This window comes from Heptranchias perlo, chromosome 16 (assembly GCF_035084215.1).
Source record: "Heptranchias perlo isolate sHepPer1 chromosome 16, sHepPer1.hap1, whole genome shotgun sequence".
Lineage (NCBI taxonomy): Eukaryota > Metazoa > Chordata > Chondrichthyes > Hexanchiformes > Hexanchidae > Heptranchias > Heptranchias perlo.
In genome coordinates, this window is record NC_090340.1 from 66,176,411 (window position 1) to 66,196,578 (window position 20,168).

At 44.0% G+C, this 20,168-nt stretch overlaps 1 protein-coding gene across 1 annotated transcript in view; it reads left to right on the forward strand.

Annotated features, from left to right (window-relative positions):
* LOC137333852 (vacuolar protein sorting-associated protein 4A) overlaps positions 1-20,168 on the forward strand; it is a 60,124-nt gene that overhangs the window by 34,876 nt on the left and 5,080 nt on the right. The window contains exons 7-9 of the mRNA XM_067998242.1: positions 235-383; positions 17,188-17,269; positions 17,374-17,593. Of these exons, the coding sequence (XP_067854343.1) occupies positions 235-383; positions 17,188-17,269; positions 17,374-17,593 (451 nt within the window). The remainder of the gene's footprint in view (positions 1-234; positions 384-17,187; positions 17,270-17,373; positions 17,594-20,168) is intronic.

The window sequence follows — 20,168 nt, forward strand, 5'->3', positions numbered from 1 at the left end:
GTCTTTACTCAGAGTGAGAAATATTTAGAATAATTACCAAAAAAAGGAAGTAAAAGCCTTGAGGTTATTGAGAATGAGTTCTGTGGCTCTGTTGCGAGAGAGAAGCTAGAGGTAGACGTGAGGAAGGGGCACCCCCGAGCTTTCTCAGAGTGCTCTTTAAATCTCTTTTCCATGAGAGACTGCCTTGGGGGTGTACGAGATCTACTGGGTAATCCTGTTTCCTTCCTCCCTCAGACTTGTAAAGAACTTGTTTGAGTTGGCTCGACAGCACAAACCCTCCATCATATTTATCGATGAGGTCGATTCCCTTTGTGGATCCAGGAATGAGAACGAGAGTGAAGCTGCCAGGCGCATCAAAACGGAATTTCTGGTCCAGATGCAAGGTATAAAAGATGCCGTTTCCCTGAAAGCCCTGTCCCTCGGATGCCGTTTCACTCCGAGCCAGACTGATGCGCGTCACAGCGCCTAATCTTACAAATTTGTCTAATCGATCTCTCACATGAATTTCTGGGTACGAGTTCAATGCTAGCACTTGTGGCACTTTAGACGTGACAGACACCCGCTCCTGGACATGCTGCTAACATTGCCCAACATTATCAGGCTTAAGCAAGAGAATGGGGCATGTGGTGCTGGCCCCTGCATCATCAGAGTGTTCCCTTTTAATTTTCCTTTTAAACATGTTCGACTACTTTTTCTTTTACATGTTTGGGTGAATGATGTGCTAGGAATAGAACTTTCCCATTTCTAACACCCAATATATAAATGTTGGCAATATAAATTAATGGTATAATTTTAAAGCGGGTGCAGGAACAGAGAGACCTGGGGGTGTACTTAGAGAAATCTTTGAAGGAGGCAGGACAAGTTCATAAGGCTGTTTTTTAAAAAAAAAGCATAGCGGATCCTTGGCTTTATATACAGAGGCATAAATTACAAAAGCAAGGAGGTTATGGTAAACCTTTACAAAACACTATTTTGGCCTCAGCTGGAGTAATGCATCCAATTCTGGGCACCACACTTTAGAAAGGATGTCAAGGCCTTCGAGGGGGTGCAGAGGAGATTGAAAAGAATGGTCGCCACACTTCTGTCATGTGGAGAAGCTGGGGCTGTTCTCCTTAGAGCAGAGAAGTTTAAGAGGAGATTTAATAGAGGTGTACAAAATCATGAAGAGTCTAGACAAAGTAAATAAAAACTGTTCCTACTGGTGGAAGGGTCGCAAACCAGAGGAGACAGGTTTAAGGTGATTGGCAAAAGAGCCCAAGGCAACATGAGGAAAATCTTTTTTACGCTGCGTGTAGTTATGATCTGGAATGCACTGACTGAAATTGTGTTGGAGACAGATTCAATTGTGGCTTTCAAAAAGGAATTAGATAGGTACCTGAAGGAGAAAAATTTGCAGGGCCACGGGGAAAGAGCGGGGGAGTGGGACTAGTTGGATTGCTCTTGCAGAGAGCTGGCGCAGGTTCGATGGGCTGAATGGCCTCCTGTGCCGTAACCATTCTATGATCCTATTAATAGATTTGTCAAACATGATTTCCCTTTCATAAAACAGTGTTGATTCTGCCTAATCATACTATGATTTTTTAAGTGCCCTGTTAATAATGGATTCTAGCATTTTCCCTACTACTGATGTCAGGCTAACTGGCCTGTAGTTCCCTGTTTTCTCTCCCTTTTTTAATAGCAGTGTTACATTTGCCACCATCCAATCTACTGGGACTGTTCTAGAATCTATGGAATTTTGGAAGATCATAACCAATGCATCCACTATCTCTGCAGCCACCTCTTTTAAAACCCTAGGATGTAGGCCATCAGGTCCAGGGGATTTGTCGGCTATTATCATAGAATGGTTGGAGCACTGAAGGAGACCATTCGGTCCGTCGAGCCCGTGCCGGCTCTCTGCAAGCGCAATCCAGCTAGTCCCACTCCCCCGCCCTTTGCTCGTAGCCCTGCAAATTTTTTCCTTCAAGTACTTATCCAGTTCCTTTTTGAAAGCCACGATTGAATCTGCCTCCACCACCCTTTTAAGGCAGCGCATTCCAGATCCCAACCACTTGCTGCGTAAAATAGTTCTTCCTCATGTCGCCTTTGCTTTTTTTGCCAATTACATTAAATCAGCTGGCATCACTGCAGTGCATCCGCGAGGCTGAGAGCTACGTGGATAGCACGTTTCAGGAGGTGGTCACCCGTCAGCTTAAGAGAGTGCAGGCAGAGAGGGACTGGGTGACTGCCAGACAGACAAGGAGGACCAGGCAGGTAGTGCAGGAGTCCCCTCAGAGCATCTCACACTCTAACCAATATTCAGTTCTGAATTATGGTGAGGGAGAGGGTTTCTCTGGGGAGTGCAGCCAGAGCCAAGCCAAACAGCACCATGGGTGGCTTAGTTATATGGTGGGGGGGAGGAGAAAGGTCAGGAGTGCAATAGCGATAGGGAATTCAATAGTTAGGGGAGCAGACAGACGTTCTTGCGGCCGCAGATGTGATTCCAGGAAGATATGTTGCCTCCCTGGTGCCAGGGTCATAGATGTCACTGAGCGGCTGCAGAACATTCTGGAGGGGGAGGGTGAACAGCCAGAGGTCGTGGTCCATATCGGTACCAACCACATAGGTTAAAAAGGGGGATGAGGTCCTGCAGGCTGATTTTCGAGAGCTAGGAAAGAAATTAAAAAGCAGGACCTCAAAGGTAGTAATCTCCGGATTACTCCCAGTGTCATGTGCTAACGAGTATAGAAATAGCAGGATAGAACAGATGAATGCGTGGCTGGAGAGATGATGCAGGAGGGAGGGCTTTTAGATTCCTAGGGCATTGGGACCAGTTCTGGGGGTGGTGGGACTTGTACTAATTTAACAGGGGGATGGGCACCTGGATGTAACATTGGAAAGGAGAAACAAAGTGTACAAAGGATTTGGAGAGACAGATAGCACTAACGCAATAAATAGTACAGTATTAGATGGAATCAGACCAAGAGAGAGTAAAAGAAAGTCTAAGATTGGCTTGCAGTGCATGTGTGTAAACGCACGAAGTGTGGTAAACAAGGTTGGTGAGCTGCAGACGCAAATAGCCACATGGGAATATGATGATGTGGCGATAACGGAGACCTGGCTCAAAAAAGGGCAGGATTGGGTACTAAATATTCCTGGATACAAAGTGTTCAGGAATGATTGGGAGGAAAGAAAGGAGAGGGGGTGGCAATATTGATTAAGGAGAATATTGCAATACCGGAGAGAGAGGATGTCCTGGAGGGGTCAAGGACTGAATCTATTTGGTTAAAAGTTAAGAAACAATAGAGGTGCCATTACATTACTGGGTGTATTCTATAGGCCACCAACTAGTGGGAAGGATATAGAGGAGCAAATTTGCAGGGAAATTACAGAGAGGTGCAAGAGCCAGAGAGTAGTGATAACTGGGGACTTTAGCTATCCTAATATAGACTGGGATAGTAATATAAGAGGCAAAGAGGGGGAAGAATTTTTGAAGTGTGTGCAGGAGAACTTTCATGATCAGTATGAATTAATGGTACAAATAGAAGTAAATGAGTATGATCTAATTGCCATTACAGAGACGTGGCTACATGGTGACCAAGGCTGAGAACTGAATATTCAAGGATATTCGACATTTAGGAAGGACAGGCAAAAAGGAAAAGGAGGTGGGGTAGCGCTGTTAATAAAGGATGAGATCAGTACAATAGTGAGAAAGGATCTTGGCTCAGAAGATTCAAAATGTAGAATCAGTTTGGGTGGAGCTAAGAAACAGCAAGGGGCAGAAAACATTGGTGGGAGTTGTTTATAGGCCATCAAACAGTAGTGGTAATGTAGGGCACGGTATAAAGCAGGAAATTAGAAGAGCATGTAATAAGGGTAATACAGTAATCATGGGGGATTTCAATCTACATATAGATTGGGCAAATCAAATTAGAACTAATACTGTGGAGGACACATTCCTGGAATGTATCCGAGATGGTTTTCTAGATCAGCATGTTGAGGAACCAACCAGGGAACAGGCTATTTTAGATCTAGTGTTGTGCAATGAGAAAGGGTTAATCAATCTTGTTGTAAAGGAGCCCTTAGGGAAGAGTGAGCATAATCTGATATAATTCTTCATTAAGTTTGATAGTGATATAGTTCAATCCGAAACCAGGGTCTTAAATCTAAATAAAGGAAACTAGGAATCTATGAGACGCAAGTTGGCTGTGGTTGATTGGGGAACTACATTAAATGGTATGATGGTAGACAGGCAATGGCTAGCATTTAAAGAATTAATACATAATTTGCAACAAATATATATTCCTTTAAGGCACAAAAACCCAAATGGAAAAGTGGTCCGTAGCTAACAAGAAAAATTAAAGATAATATTAAATCAAAGAAAGAGGCACATGACGTTGCCAGAAAAAGCAGTAAGCCTGAGGATTGGGAGCATTTTAGAATTCAGCAAAGGAGGACCAAGAAATTGATAGAGGGAAAATAGAATATGAGAGTAAACTAGCGAGAAACATAAAAACGGACTGTAAAAGCTTCTATAGGTTTGTAAAAAGGAAAAGACTGGGGAAGGCAAATGTGGGTCCCTTACAGACAGAGACGGGAGAATTTATAATGGGGAATAAGGAAATGGCAGAGAAATTAAACAAATACTTTGTGTCTGCCTTCACGGAAGAAGACACAAAAAACCTCCCAGAAATACGAGAGAACCAAGGGTCTGGCAAGAATGAGGAACTGAAAGAAATTAGTATTAGTAAAAAATAAAAAATAGTACCAGAGAAATTAATGGGACTGAAAGTCGATAAATCCCAAGGACCTGATGATCTACATCCCAGGGTTTTGAAAGAGGTGGCTATAGAGATAGTGGATGCATTGGTTGTCATCTTCCAAAATTCTATAGATTCTGGAACGGTTCCTGCAGATCAGAGGGTAGCAAATGTAACCCCAGTATTTAAGAAAGGAGGGAGAGAGAAAACAGGGAACTACAGAGCAGTTAGCCTGACATCAGTAGTAGGGAAATTGCTAGAATCTATTATACAGGATGTGATAACAAGACACTTAGAAAATAATAATATGATTTGGCAGAGTCAACATGGATTTATGAAAGGGAAATCATGTTTGACAAACCTATTGGAGTTCTTTGAGGATGTAACTAATAGAATAGATAATGGGGAACCAGTGGATGTGGTATACTTGGATTTTCAGAAGGCTTTCGATAAGGTCCCACACAGGAGGTTGGTGAACAAAGTTAGAGCACATGGAATTGGGGGTAATATACTGGCATGGATTGAGAATTGGTTAACAGACAGAAAACAGAGAGTAGGAATAAATGGGTCACTAGACTGTGACTAGTGGGGTACCGCAGGGATCGGTGCTTGGGCCCAGCTATTCACAATCTATATCAATGATTTGGATGAGGGGACCAAATGTAATATTTCCAAGTTTGCTGATGACACAAAACCAGGTGGGTATGAGAGTTGTGAGGAGGATGCAAAGAGGCTTCAAGGGGATATAGACAGGCTAAGTGATTGGGGAAGAACATGGCAGATGGAATATAATGTGGAAAAATGTGAAGTTATCCACTTTGGTAGGAAAAACAGAAATCGTAGAATCATAGTAAATTTACGGCATGGAAAGAGGCCATTCGGCCCATCCTGTCCGTGCCGGCTGAGAAACGAGCCACCCAGCCTAATCCCACTTTCCCACATTTGGTTCGTAGCCCTGCAGGTCACAGCTCTTCAGGTGCACATCCAGGTAATTTTTAAATGAGTTGAGGGTTTCTGCCTCTACCACCCCCACAGGCAGTGAGTTCCAGACCCCCACCACCCTCTGGGTGAAAACTTTTTTCCTAATTTCCGCTCTAATCCTTCTACCAATCACTTTAAATCTATGCCCCCTGGTTATTGATCCCTATGCTAAGGGAAATAGGTCCTTCCTATCCACTGTATCTAGGCCCCTCATAATTGTGTACACCTCAATTAAATCTCTCGAGCCTCCTTTGTTCCAAGGAAAACAACCCCAGCCAATCCAATCTGTCATCATAGCTAAAATTCTCCAGTCTTGGCAACATCCTCGTAAATCTCCTCTGCATCCTCTCTAGTGCAGTTACGTCCTCCCTGTAATGTGACCAGAACTGTGCGCAGTACTCAAGCTGTGGCCTATCTAGTGTTTTATACAGTTCCAGCATAACATCCCTGCTTTTATATTCCGTGCCTTGGCTAATAAAAGAAAGTATTCCATATGCCTTCTTAACCATCTTATCTATCTGTCCTGCTACCTTCAGGGATCTGTGGACATGCACTCCAAGGTCCCTCACTTTCTCTACACCTCTCAGTATCCTCCCATTTATTGTGTATTCCCTTGCCTTGTTTGCTCTCCCCAAATGCATTACCTCACACTTCTCTGGATTGAATTCCATTTGCCACTTTTCTGCCCATCTGACCAGTCCATTGATATCTTCCTGCAGTCTACAGCTTTCCTTCTCACTATCAACCACACGGCCTATCTTTGTGTCGTCCACAAATTTCTTAATCATGCCCCCTACGTTTAAGTCCAAATCGTTAATGTATACCACAAAAAGCAAAGGACCTCGTACCGAGCCCTGCGGCACCCCACTGGAAACAGCCTTCCAGTCGCAAAAACACCCTTTGCTTCCTGCCACTGAGCCAATTTTGGATCCAATTTGCCGCATTCCCTTGGATCCCATGGGCCTTTACTTTTTTGACCAATCTGCCATGTGGGACTTTGTCAAAAGCCTTGTTAAAATCCACGTAGACTACATCAATCGTGCTACTCTCATTGATCCTCTTTGTGACCTCCTTGAAAAATTCATTCAAGTTAGTCAGACACCAACTCCCCTTAACAAATCCGTGCTGACTGTCCTTGATTAGTCTGTGCCTTTCTAAGTGACAGTTCATCCTGTCCCTCAATTGATTCCAATAATTTGCCCACCACAAGGTTAGGCTGACTGACCTTTAATTACTCGGTCTATCCTTCTCTGCCTTTTTTTTAAAACGGTACAGCGTTAGCAGTCCTCCAATCCTCTGGCACCACACCTGTATCCAGTGAAGTTTGGAAAATGATGGTCAGAGCCTCCACTATTTCCTCCCTGGTTTCTTTTAACAGCCTGGGATACATTTCATCTGGGCCTGGTGATTTATCTACTTTCAAAGATGCTAATCCCCTTAATACTTCCTCTCTCACTATGTTTATCGCATCCAATATTTCACACTCCTCCTCCTTAACTTCAATCCCTGCATCATCCTCTTCCTTTGTGAAGACAGATGCAAAGTATTCATTAAGAACCACACCCACACCTTCTGCCTCCACACATAGTTTACCATTTTGGTCTCTAATAGGCCCTACTCTTTCCTTAGTTATCCTCTTGCTCTTAATGTATTTATAAAACATCTTTGGGTTTTCTTTGATTTTACCTGCTAATATTTTTTCATGCCCTCTCTTTGCTTTCCTAATTTCCTTTTTAACTTCACCCCGCACTTTGTCTACTCCTCTAAGCTTTCCGTAGTATTGAGTTCCCGGTGTCTATCATAGGCTTGCTTTTTCTGCCTTATCTTACCCTGAATGCTTCTTGACACCCAGGGGGCTCTAGATTTGGCAGCCCCTCCCTTTTTCTTTGTGGGAACATGTTTACCCTGAACCCCTTGAATCACCCCTTTGAATGTCTCCCACTGCTCTGACACTGATTTACCTTCAAGTAGCTGTTTCCAGTTTATTTCTGCTAAATCACTTCTCAGTTTAGTAAAATTGGCCTTTCCCCAATTGAAAACTTTAACTCCTGCTCTGTCTTTGGCCTTTTCCATAACTATGCAAAAACTAACTATTATGATCATTACCCCCAAACTGCTCTCCCACTGCTACTTCCACCTGCCCCTCTTCGTTTCCTAGAACTAAATCCAGAACTGCCCCCCCTCTCATTGGGCTTGCTATATACTGGCTAAAAATTTCTCCTGTATGCAATTGAAGAATTCTGCACCCTCTATACCTTTCACACTGTTTGCATCCCAGTTAATATTAAGGTAGTTGAAATCTCCTACTATTACTGCCCTATGCAAAGTATTTTTAAATGGTGAGAGATTGGGAAATGTTGATGTTCAAAGTTGACCTGGATGTCCTTGTACATGAGGCACTGAAAGCTAACATGCAGGTGCAGCAAGCAATTAGGAAGGCAAATGGTATGTTGGGCCTTGGTGAGACCGCACCTGGAGTATTGTGTACAATTTTGGTCTCCTTCCCCAAGAAAGAATATACTTGCCATAGAGGGAGTGCAACGAAGGTTCACCAGACTGATTCCTGGGATGGCGGGATTGTCGTATGAGGAGAGATTGAGTAGACTAGGCCTGTATTCTCTAGAGGTTAGAAGAATGAGAGGTGATCTCAGTGTAACATACAAAATTCTTACAGGGCTCGACAGGGTAGATGCAGGGAGGATGTTTCCCCTGGCTGGGGAGTCTAGACCCAGGGGTCACAGTCTCAGGATAAGGGGTCAGCCATTTAGGACTGAGATGAGGAGAAATTTCTTCACTCAGGTTGGTGAATCTTTGGAATTCTGTCCCTCAGAGGGCTGTGAAGGCTCAGTCATTGAGTACATTCAAAACAGAGATTGATAGATTTCTAGATATTAAAGGCATCAAGGGATATGGGGATAGTGCAGGAAAATGGCGTTAGAATAGAATCATAGAAAATTTACGGCACAGAAGGAGGCCATTCGACCCATCGTGTCCACGCCGGAGTTGAGGTAGAATATCAGCCATGATCTTGTTGAATGGCGGAGCAGGCTTGAGGGGCCAGATGGCCTACTCCTCCTGTTTCTTATGTTCTTAGTACATTTCCAGCCCAACGAAGAATGAAGTATTGCTGGACTTGGCTTTGGGGAATGAGGCGGGCCAAGTGGATCAAGTGTCAGTGGGGGAAAATTTAGGGAACAACGATCATAGTATCATAGGTTTACAATAGCTATGGAAAAGGACATGAACCACTCTAAAGTAAAAATACTCAATTGGAGGAGGGACAATTTCAGTAGGATGAGAACAGATCTGGCCCGGGTAAATTGGAATCAAAGATTGGCAGGCAAAACTAATTCAACAATGGGCGGCCTTTAAAGAGAAGATGGTTCAGGTACAGTCTAGGTACGAGGGAGAAAGGTAGGGCATTTAAAGCCAGAGCTCCCTGGATGACGAAAGAGATAGAGAGTAAGATGAAGCAGAAAAAAGGGGTGTATGAGAGATGTCAGATTGATAACACAAGTGAGAACCAGGCTGAATATAAAAAGTTCAGAGGGGAAGTGAAAAAGGAAATAAGAGGGGCAAAATGAGAGAGTATGAGAATAGACTGGCGGACAACATAAATGAGAATCCAAAAGTCTTCTATAGGCATATAAATACTAAACGGGTAGTAAGAGGAGGGGTGGGGCCAAATAGTGAATAAACAGGAGATCTACTCATGGAGGCAGAGGGCATGGCCAAGTAACTAAATGAGTACTTTGCATCTGTCTTTACCAAGGAAGAAGATGCTGCCAGAGGCTCAGCAAAAGAAGATGTAGTTGAGATACTGGATGAGCTAAAAATTGATAGAGAAGGAAGCAGTTAGAAAGGCGAATGGTATGTTGGTGTTCAGTGCAAGAGGATTTGAGTACAGGAACAGGGATGTCTTACTGCAGTTGTACAGGGCCTTGGTGAAACCACATCTGGAGTATCGTGTGCAGTTTTGGTCTCCTTATCTGAGGAAGGATGTCCTTGCCATGGAGGGAGTGCAACGAAGGTTTACCAGACTGATTCCTGGGATGGCAGGACTGACTTATGTGGAGAGATTGGGTCGACTAGGCCTGTATTCACTAGAGTTTAGAAGAATGAGAGGTGATCTCATTGAAACATAAAATTCTAACAGTACCAGACAGACTAGATGCAGGGAGGATGTTCCCGATGGCTGGGGAGTCCAGAACCAGGGGTCACAGTCTCAGGATACGGGGTGTGCCATTTAGAACCAAGATGAAGAGAAATTTCTTCACTCAGAGGGTGGTGAACCTGTGGAATGCTCTACCACAGAAGGCAGTGGAGGCCAAGTCATTAAATATATTCAAGAAGGAGATAGATCTATTTCTTAATGCTAAAGGGATCAAGGGATATGGGGAAAAAGCGGGAACAGGGTACTGAGTTAGACGATCAGCCATGATTATTTTGAATGGTGGAGCAGGCCCGAAGGGCCGAATGGCCTACTCTTGCTCCTATTTTCTATGTTTCCAGGTACTCGAAAGGCTGGCTGTACTTAAAGTAGATAAGTCACCCAGTCCGGATGGGATGCATCCTAGGTTGCTGAGGGAAGTAAGGGTGGAAATTGCGGAGGTACTGGCCATAATCTTCCAAACATCCTTAGATACGGGGGTGGTGCCAGAGGACTGGAGAATTGCAAATGTTACACCCTTGTTCAAAAAAGGGTGTAAGGATAAACCCAGCAACTACAGGCCAGTCAGTTTAACCTCGATGGTGGGGAAACTTTTAGAAACAGTAATCCAACATAGAATTCGCAGTCACTTGGACGAGTGTGGATTGATTAGGGAAAGCCAGCACGGATTTGTTAAAGGCAAATCGTGTTTACCTAACTGGATAGAGTTTTTTCATGAGGTAACAGAGAGGGTCGATGAGGGCAATGCAGTTGAGGTGGTGTATATGGATTTTCAAAAGGCGTTTAATAAAGTGCCACATAACCGGCTTGTCATCAAGATAGAAGCCCTTGGAATAAAAGGAGCAGTAGCAGCATGGATACAAAATTAGCTCAGTAACAGGAAACAGAGAGTAGTGGTGAATGGTTGTTTTTCGGACTGGAGGGAGGTGTACAGTGGTGTTCCCCAGGGGTTAGTACTCGGACCACTGCTTTTCTTGCCATATATTAATAACTTGGACTTGGGTGTACAGGGCACAATTTCAAAATTTGCAGATGACACAAAACTTGGAAGTGAAGTGAACAGTGAAGGAGGATAGTGATAGACTTCAAGAGGATATAGACAGGCTGGTGACATGGGCGGACACATGGCAGATAAAATTTAATGCAGAAATGAGTAATGAACCAGATTTAGTTAACGGCTTAACTGTACGCGAACATCTATCCCATAACATGATCGAGTTCATTGTAGTGTTTGAAAGGGAAAAGGGGAAAGTGAATCAGCTGCTAAGATTCTAGACTTGGGCAAGGCCGACTTCAATGGGATGAGACAGAGACTGTCCACAGTAAACTGGGCAAATCTGTTAATGGGTAAAACGACTGGTGATCAGTGGGAAATGTTTAAAGAAACATTTAACGTGATACAGAATTGGTTTATACCCCTGAGGGGCAAGAACTCTACTTGCCAAAAAAAACAGCCATGGACAACTAAAGAGGTAAGGGACAGTATAAGACATAAGGAAAGGGCATACAAAAAGGCAAAAAATGGCACAGATCCTGGCAAATGGGAAAGATACAAAGATCAATAAAGGGTCACAAAACAGAGAGTAAGAGCGACAAAAAGAGAGTATGAAAAGAGACTTGCAAGGGATATCAAAACCAATACGAAGAACTTTTATAGTTACATTAGGAAAAAGAGGGTGGTCAGGAGCAGTGTTGGCCCCTTAAACTGTAAGTGGGGATATTGTCATTGACAATGGGGAAATGGCGGACATGTTGAACGATTACTTTGCGTCAGTATTTACAGTAGAAAGAGGATAGCATGCCGGGAATCCCAAGAAAACTAATATTGAATCGGGGACAGGGACTCAATAAAATTATCATAAGTAAAGCAACAGTAATGAAGAAAATAATAGCACTAAAGAGTGACAAATCCCCAGGACCAGATGGTTTCCATCCCAGGGTTTTAAAGGTAGTAGGTGAGCACATTGCAGATGCCCTAACTATAATCTTTCAAAGTTCTCTAGATTCAGGAACTGTCCCTCTGGATTGGAAAATTGCTCATGTCACTCCACTTTTTAAGAAAGGAGAGAGAGGGAAACCAGGGAATTATAGACCAGTTAGCCTAACATCTGTTGTGGGGAAAATGCTGGCGTCTATAATTAAGGATAAGGTGACTGAACACCTCGAGAATTTTCAGTTAATCAGAGAGAGCCAGCATGGATTTGTGAAAGGTAGGTCATGCCTGACAAACCTGATTGCATTTTTTGAAGAGATGACTAAAGTAGTGGACAGGGGAATGTCAATGGATGTTATTTATATGGATTTCCAGAAGGCGTTTGATAAGGTCCCACATAAGAGACCGTTGGCTAAGATAGAAGCCCATGGAATCGAGGGAAAAGTACGGACTTGGTTAGGAAGTTGGCTGAGCGAAAGGTGACAGAGAGTAGGGATAATGGGAAGGTATTCACATTGGCAGGATGTGATTAGTGAAGTCCTGCTGGGATCTGTCTTGGGGCCTCAATTATTCACAATATTTATTAATGACTTAGATGAAGGCATAGAAAGTCTCATATCTAAGTTTGCCGATGACACAAAGATTGGTGGCATTGTAAACAGTGTAGATGAAAACTTAAAATTACAAAGAGATATTGATAGATTAGGTGAATGGGCAAAACTGTGGCAAATGGAATTCAATGTAGACAAATGTGAGGTCATCCACTTTGGATCAAAAAGGTATAGAACAGGGTACTTTCTAAATGGTAAAAAGTTAAAAACAGTGGATGTCCAAAGGGACTTAGGGGTTCAGGTACATAGATCATTGAATTGTCATGAACAGGTGCAGAAAATAATCAATAAGGCTAATGGAATGCTGGCCTTTATATCTAGAGGACTAGAGTACAAGGGGGCAGAAGTTATGCTGCAGCTACACAAAACCCTGGTTAGACCGCACCTGGAGTACTGTGAGCAGTTCTGGGCACTGCACCTTCGGAAGGACATGTTGGCCTTGGAGGGAGTGCAGCGTAGGTTTACTGGAATGATACTCGGACTTCAAGGGTTAAGTTACGAGGAGAGATTACACAAATTGGGGTTGTATTCTCTGGAGTTTCGAAGGTTAAGGGGTGATCTGATCGAAGTTTATAAGATATTAAGGGGAACGGATAGGGTGGATAGAGAGAAACTATTTCCACTGGTTGGGGATTCTAGGAGTAGGGGGCACAGTCTAAAAATTAGAGCCAGACCTTTCAGGAGTGAGATTAGAAAACATTTCTACACACAAAGGGTGGTAGAAGTTTGGAACTCTCTTCTGCAAACGGCAATTGATGCTAGCTCAATTGCTAAATTTAAATCTGAGATAGATAGCTTTTTGGCAACCAAAGGTATGAAGGGATATGGGCCAAAGGCGGGTATATGGAGTTAGATCACAGATCAGTCATGATCTTATCAAATGGCGGAGCAGGCACGAGGGGCTGAATGGCCTGCTCCCGTTCCTATGTTCCTAAGAATGCGAGGTGATACATTTCGGTTGGAAGAGTGGGGAGAGGCAATATAAACTAGAAGGCACCATTCTAAAAGGAGTACAGGAACAAGTGAGATCTGGGGGTATATGTGCACAAATCATTGAAGGTGCCAGGGCAGGTTGAGAAAGCAGTTAAGAAAGTATACGGGATCCTGGGCTTTATATATAGAGGCATAGAGTACAATAACAAGGACGTCATGATGAACATTTATAAAACACTGGTTTGGCCACAGCTGGAGTATTGTGCCCAGTTCTGGGCACTGCTCTTTGGGAAAGATGTGAAGGCCTTAGAGAGGGTGCAGAAGAGATTTACTAGAATGATTCCAGGGATGAGGGACTTTAGTTACATGGATAGACTGGAGATGCTGGGATTGTTCTCCTTGGAACAGAGACGGTTGCGAAGAGATTTGATAGAGGTGTTCAAAATCATGAAGGTTCAAGACAGAGTAGATAGAGAGAAACTGTTCGCATTGGCGGAAGGGTCAAGAACCAGAGGACATAGATTTAAGATGATTGGCCAAAGAACCAAAGATAACGTAAGGAAAAACTTTTTTACACAGCGAGTGGTTAGGATCTGGAATGTATTGCCCGAGGGGGTGGTGCAGGTAGATTCAGTCATGGCCTTCAAAAGGGAACTGGATAAGTACTTGAAAGGAAAATATTTGCAGCTCCACGGGGATAGGGCGGGAGAGTGGGACCAGCTGGATTGCTCTTGCATAGAGCCCACGTGGACTCGATGGGCCGACTGGCCTCCTTCCGTGCTGTAACCTTTCTATGATTCTATGGTTTGCCCAGTCTGTGTGAAGATTAAAGTCCCCCATGATTATTGCATTGTCCTTGTTACATGCTCCTCTCATTTCCTGATTTATACTCTGTCCAACACTATAACTACTGTTAGGGGGGCCTGTAAACTACTCCCACCAGGGTTTTCCGCCCCTTATTATTTCTTAGCTCCATCCTGATCTTCCGAGCTAAGATCCTTTCTCACTACTGTCCTTATCTCATCCTTTATTATCAGAGCCACCCCCACCTGCCCCTCCTTTTCCATTTTGCCTACCTTTCCTAAAAGTCATGTACCCTGGAATATTTAGTTCCCAACCTTCGTCACCCTGCAACTATGTCTCTGTAATGGCTATTCGATCAAACCCATTTGTCTCTATTTGTGCCATTAATTCATCTATCTTGTTACGAATGCTTCGTGCATTCAGATATAGTGGCTTTGATATTAACTTTTTACTATTTTTCCCTGATGTGACCTTAGTCACTAATGCCCTATTACCTTTTTTAAACTCTGTCCCTTCCTGACACGCTCTGCTTGTTTTTACCCAAATCGTTACTCTGCTCTACAGCCTTGACTTTTCTTTTTAGACTGATAAAATTACCCTTACCTGAACCCTCCCCTGCCCCCCGCCCTCTTTTTAGTTTAAAACCTTATCTACAGCCCTAGTCATTTGATTCGCCAGGACACTGGCCCCAGCTCAGTTTAAGAGGAGCCCGTCCCAATGGAACAGCTCCCTCTTTCCCCAGTACTGGTGCCAGTGCCCCAGGAATCGAAACCCCTGGCTCCCACATCACTCTTTCAGCCACACATTTAACATCTAATCTGTTTGTCCCTATGCCAATTTGGACGTGGCTCAGGTAGTAATCCAGAGATTATTACCTTTTTGAGGTTCTGTTTTTTAATTTGGACCCTAGCTCCTCAAACTCCCTCAGCAGAACCTCATTCCTAGTTCTACCTATGTTGTTGGTTCCTACGAGGCCCACTCACAACTGGATCGTCCCCCTCATGCTCCAAGTTCTTCTCTAGCCACGAGGAGATATCCTTAACCCTGGCACCGAGCAGGCAACACAGCTTTCGGGACTCCCGGTCATGGCTGCAGAGAACAGCATCTATCCCCCTGACTATACTATGCCCCTGTAGATTTCAGGTGCATGGGAATACCACCTGCACGTTCTCCTCCAAATCACACACCATCCTGACTTGGAAATATATCGGTGTTTCTTCATCGTCGCTGGGTCAAAATCCTGGAACTCCCTTCCTGATAGCACTGTGGGAGAACCGTCACCACACGGACTGCAGCGGTTCAAGAAGGCGGCTCACCACCACCTTCTCAAAGGGCAATTAGGGATGGGCAATAAATGCCGGCCTCGCCAGCAACGCCCACATCCCATGAACGAATAAAAAAAACACTACCACACTTTTTTTTAACTCCCCCCTTCTCCTCTCCCCCCCCCCCCTTGAATGGCCTCTTGTACCACGGTGCCGTGGTCAGTTTGCCCATCCTCCCTGCAGTTTTTGTTCTCATACACACAGGTAGCAAGTAACTCGTACCTGGTTTTTTTATATTCGTTCATGGGATGTTGGAAAAGGACAAAGGCTGAGGCTCCTCCATCACTACATCCTGGATCCCCATACCTGCCTGACTCGCTGTCACATCCCCCTGTTCCTGACCACCTTTTTTATTCATTCATGGGATGACCACTGAACGAATCTAAACTACTACCAAACCTAAGGAGTGTGACTGCCTCCTGGATCAAAGTATCCAGGTAACTCTCCCCTCACCCTGATGTATTGCAATGTCTGCAGCTCAGACTCCAGCATAACAACTCTGAGCCGAAGTTCCTCGATTTGCAGACACTTACTGCAGATGTGGTTGCCTGGGATCATGCTGTTCTCTACAAACTCCCACATGCTGCAGTTACGGCACACCACCTAACACTGCCATCTCTACCTAACCTTGTTTTATTTATTTACTTGGAGTTTTTATTCACTCGATATTCACGCCAGTTATATAACATCCAATTTGGTCAAGTGGAGCACTGCACATCTGTGCCCCACACTGATGTGTGCACTTCATACATGGTTTGCACTTCAGATCATGCTGGCTTGTACCCGATATTGTGTGTATGGCAACTAAACACAGCACTCAAAGAGCTTCACTTCAGCCATGGAAGAGCCACATGCAGTTCCCAAGACAGTAGTTGGCTGCCCCTACTCTATACTGACTCATCAAACACTCTCAGCTCAATCATGGCACAAATCAGACACATAGTAAAGCTCCCTCAACAACAACAAATAATGTGCACTAGTACAACATGCCCATTTGCACTCTTGCTGTCATTATGTTCTCTGAGTGAGATAGACTATTTGTGCTGAATCAGGAGCAGTTTTGCGGTATGAGTCTGCTTGCCCTGGGAACTGGGTTAAATCCTTGCAGTCAGTCAAGAGAAGAGATTTTCATGCCAGCGGTCCCTACCAGGTTCAAACCCAGGGCTCAGGTGAAATTAGGGTTTGAGATTTAGGAAATAGATTTTGTGTCCTAACTGGAACTGACTGAGTCAGCTGGAGTGAGAGTGAATATTGTGCTAATTGGAAAGCAGGTTGCATCTGCTGGTGGGTGGGAAAGTACACCAAGCAATGCAGGTGAAATGAGCTGAGGACAATGGATGGGGCAGTAGTCTGGGCAGCTGAGGCAGTGTAAGCGGTAGAATTGGTGAGTGGCGAGTATACAGAGAGAGGAATGGGTCTTGGCTGTGGCTCCCCTTGTGTTTGAGGCGAGAGGATCTCTTTCCCCCAAAGTGCTCCAGTTGCCAGTTCTCTTGGAGCGAGTGGGTCTGGGATCAGCTTTTCCAAGTGTCCCAGTCATTCAGCTGCACTTGTAGTTATTATTTGCATTTCTGCACATCATAATCCATAAGAAAAGGAACTGTCCGGAATAAAAACTAAGCTGATTACTGTGTATTCGGGGTTCCAGAATCCTCTTTGTGTCTAATTCAAAAATTATTCATTTCCCCAACTTCAGGTGTTGGGAATAGTAGCGATGGAATCTTGGTTCTGGGAGCGACGAATATTCCCTGGGTGCTGGATTCTGCCATTAGGAGGAGGTGAGGCTTCGACTTGGTATTTGATACAGAATATTGCAGATTGTTTCATTCATTACGTGAAAGCGTTTAAAAGCTCCTTTATTGGTCTGTTTGTTTTTGTTAAGGTTTGAGAAACGGATTTACATCCCATTACCAGAGGAGCCAGCCCGAGTCCACATGTTTAAACTGCACCTGGGCACGACCCCTCACTGCCTGTCAGAGGCTGACTTCAGGGAACTTGGCAGGAAAACAGAGGGATATTCTGGCGCAGACATCTGTATCATTGTACGCGATGCGTTAATGCAGCCAGTCCGGAAAGTGCAATCGGCAACCCATTTTAAAAGGGTAAATAGTCAGTGTTCAGGAGTCATAATCTCCGTTTAGGATAAATATCCCATTGGTTCAGCCTTGTACTTGGACCTTAAACATGGTGCTGATAGTCTGGACTTAGGATTTGAGGAAGTAACATCGAAATCTCCTGCTGACACCAAATGGGGGTGTAGCAAATTTGATTTAGGGATAGAGGCTGCAGTCCTTGTCCTCATAGAATCATAACAGCACAGAAGGAGGCCATTCGGCCCATCGAGTCCATGCCGGCTCTATGCAAGAACAATCCAGCTAGTCCCATTCCCGTGGCCCTGCAAATTTTTTTCCTTTCAAGTACTTATCCAGTTCCCTTTTGAAGGCCGTGATTGAATCTGCCTCCACCACCCCCTCGGGCAGCTCATGTCACCTTTGCTTCTTTTGCCAATCACCTTAAATCTATGTCCTCTAGTTCATGACCCTTCCGCCAATGGGAACAGTTTCTCTCTATCTACTCTGTCTAGACCCTTCATGATTTTGAACACCTCTATCAAATCTCCTCGCAACCGTCTCTGTTCCAAGGAGAACAACCCCAGCTTCTCCAGTCTACCCACATAACTAAAGTCCCTCATCCCTGGAATCATTCCAGTAAATCTCTTCTACATCCTCTCTAAGGCCTTCATATCTTTCCTAAAGTGCGGTGCCCAGAACTAGACATAATATTCCAATTGTGGCCCAACCAGTGTTTTATAAAGGTTCATCATGACTTCCATACTTTTGTATTCTGTCTCTATTTATAAAGCCCAGGATCCCGTATGCTTTCTCAACCTGCCCTGCCACCTTCAACGATTTGTGCACATTTACCCCCAGATCTCTCTGGTCCTCTCCCCCTTTTAGAGTTGTGACCTCTAATTTATATTACCTCTCCTACCAAAATGTATCACTTTGCAATTTTCTGCGTTAAATTTCATCTGCCACGTGTCCGCCCATGCCACCAGCCTGTCTATATCCTCTTGAAGTCTATCACTATCCTCCTCACTGTTCACTACCCTTCCAAGTTTTGTGACATCTGCAAATTTTGAAATTGTGTCCTGTACACCCAAGTCCAAGTCATTAATATATATCAAGAAAAGCAGTGGTCCCAGCACTGAACCCTGGGGAACACCACTGTACACCTCCCTCCAGTCCGAAAAACAACCGTTCACCACTACTCTCTCTTTCCTGTCACTTAGCCAATTCTGTATCCATGCTGCTACTGATCCCTTTATTCCATGGGCCACAAATTTGATGACAAGCCATGCAGCACTTTATCAAACGCCTTTTGAAAGTCCATATACACCACATCAACTGCATTGCCCTCATCGACCCTCTCTGTTACCTCATCAAAAAAACTCTATCCAGTTAGTTAAACACGATTTGCCTTTAACAAATCTGTGCTGTCTTTCCCTGATCAATCCAACCGCGTCCAAGTGACTGTTAATTCTGTTCCGGATTATCGTTTCTAAAAGTTTCCCCACCACTGAGGTTAAACTGACTGGCCTGTAGTTGCTGGGTTTATCCTTACACCCTTTTTTGACAAGGATGTAACATTTGCAATTCTCCAGTCCTCTGGCACCAGCCCCGTATCTAAGGATGTTTGGGAGATTATGGCCAGTACCTCCGCAATTTCCACCCTTCCCTCAGCAACTTAGGATGCATCCCACCCAGGCCGGTGACTTATCTACTTTAAGTACAGCCAGCCTTTCTAGTACCTCCTCTTTATCAATTTTTAGCCCATCCAGTATCTCAACTATATCTTCCTTTACCAGTACTATTTCTTTGTATCGGAAATGAGGGTTCTAGACACACGAGTCAAACACTTACAAGTTTATTGAGGGTTAAAGCAACGTATTCACAGAAAGCACAGCGATGCTTTGCTGCAGTAGATCTCTTTCTAGATCTCTTCCTTCCGCTGCATTTTCTAACCTTGCCCTTTTCATGTCTTTCTAACTACATTGCACCAGCTCACACCAGCCTTTATCAAGAAGTAACATCTGTCATCTGTGCTCCCAGGGGCTGGCAGGAGCTGCAGGTTTAAGTTAAACAACGTAGAAAAATGTGAAGTGATAGATTTTGAAATTAAATGGTAAGATTTTAAATGGAATAGAGGAGCAGAGGGACCTTGGTGCAGATACACAGGTCATTAAAGGTGGCGGCACAAACAGATAAGACCATAAAAAGTCAAAGAATCCATGGCTTTGTATCTAGAGGCAGAGAATACAAAAGCAAGGAGGTTGTTTGGACATGTACAGGAACTTGGTTAGGCCACAGGTGCAGTATTATGTGCAGTTCTGGATATTCCCATTACAGGAAGGATACAAAAACAATGGAAAAGATGCAATGCAGATTCACTGGGATGACACCAGGGATGAGGGTTACAATTATAAAGAGACTGGAGAAGTTAGGACTTTGTTTCTAGAGCTGAGAAGATTGAGGGGCAGTCTGATCAGGATCTTCATGATTGAGGGGTTAACATAAGGTGAATAATGAGTGATTATTTCCTCTGGTCAGTGAGATGATAATGAATGGCACAAACTTAAAATAATCAGAAAAAGAATCACAGAGGGGGTTAGAATCG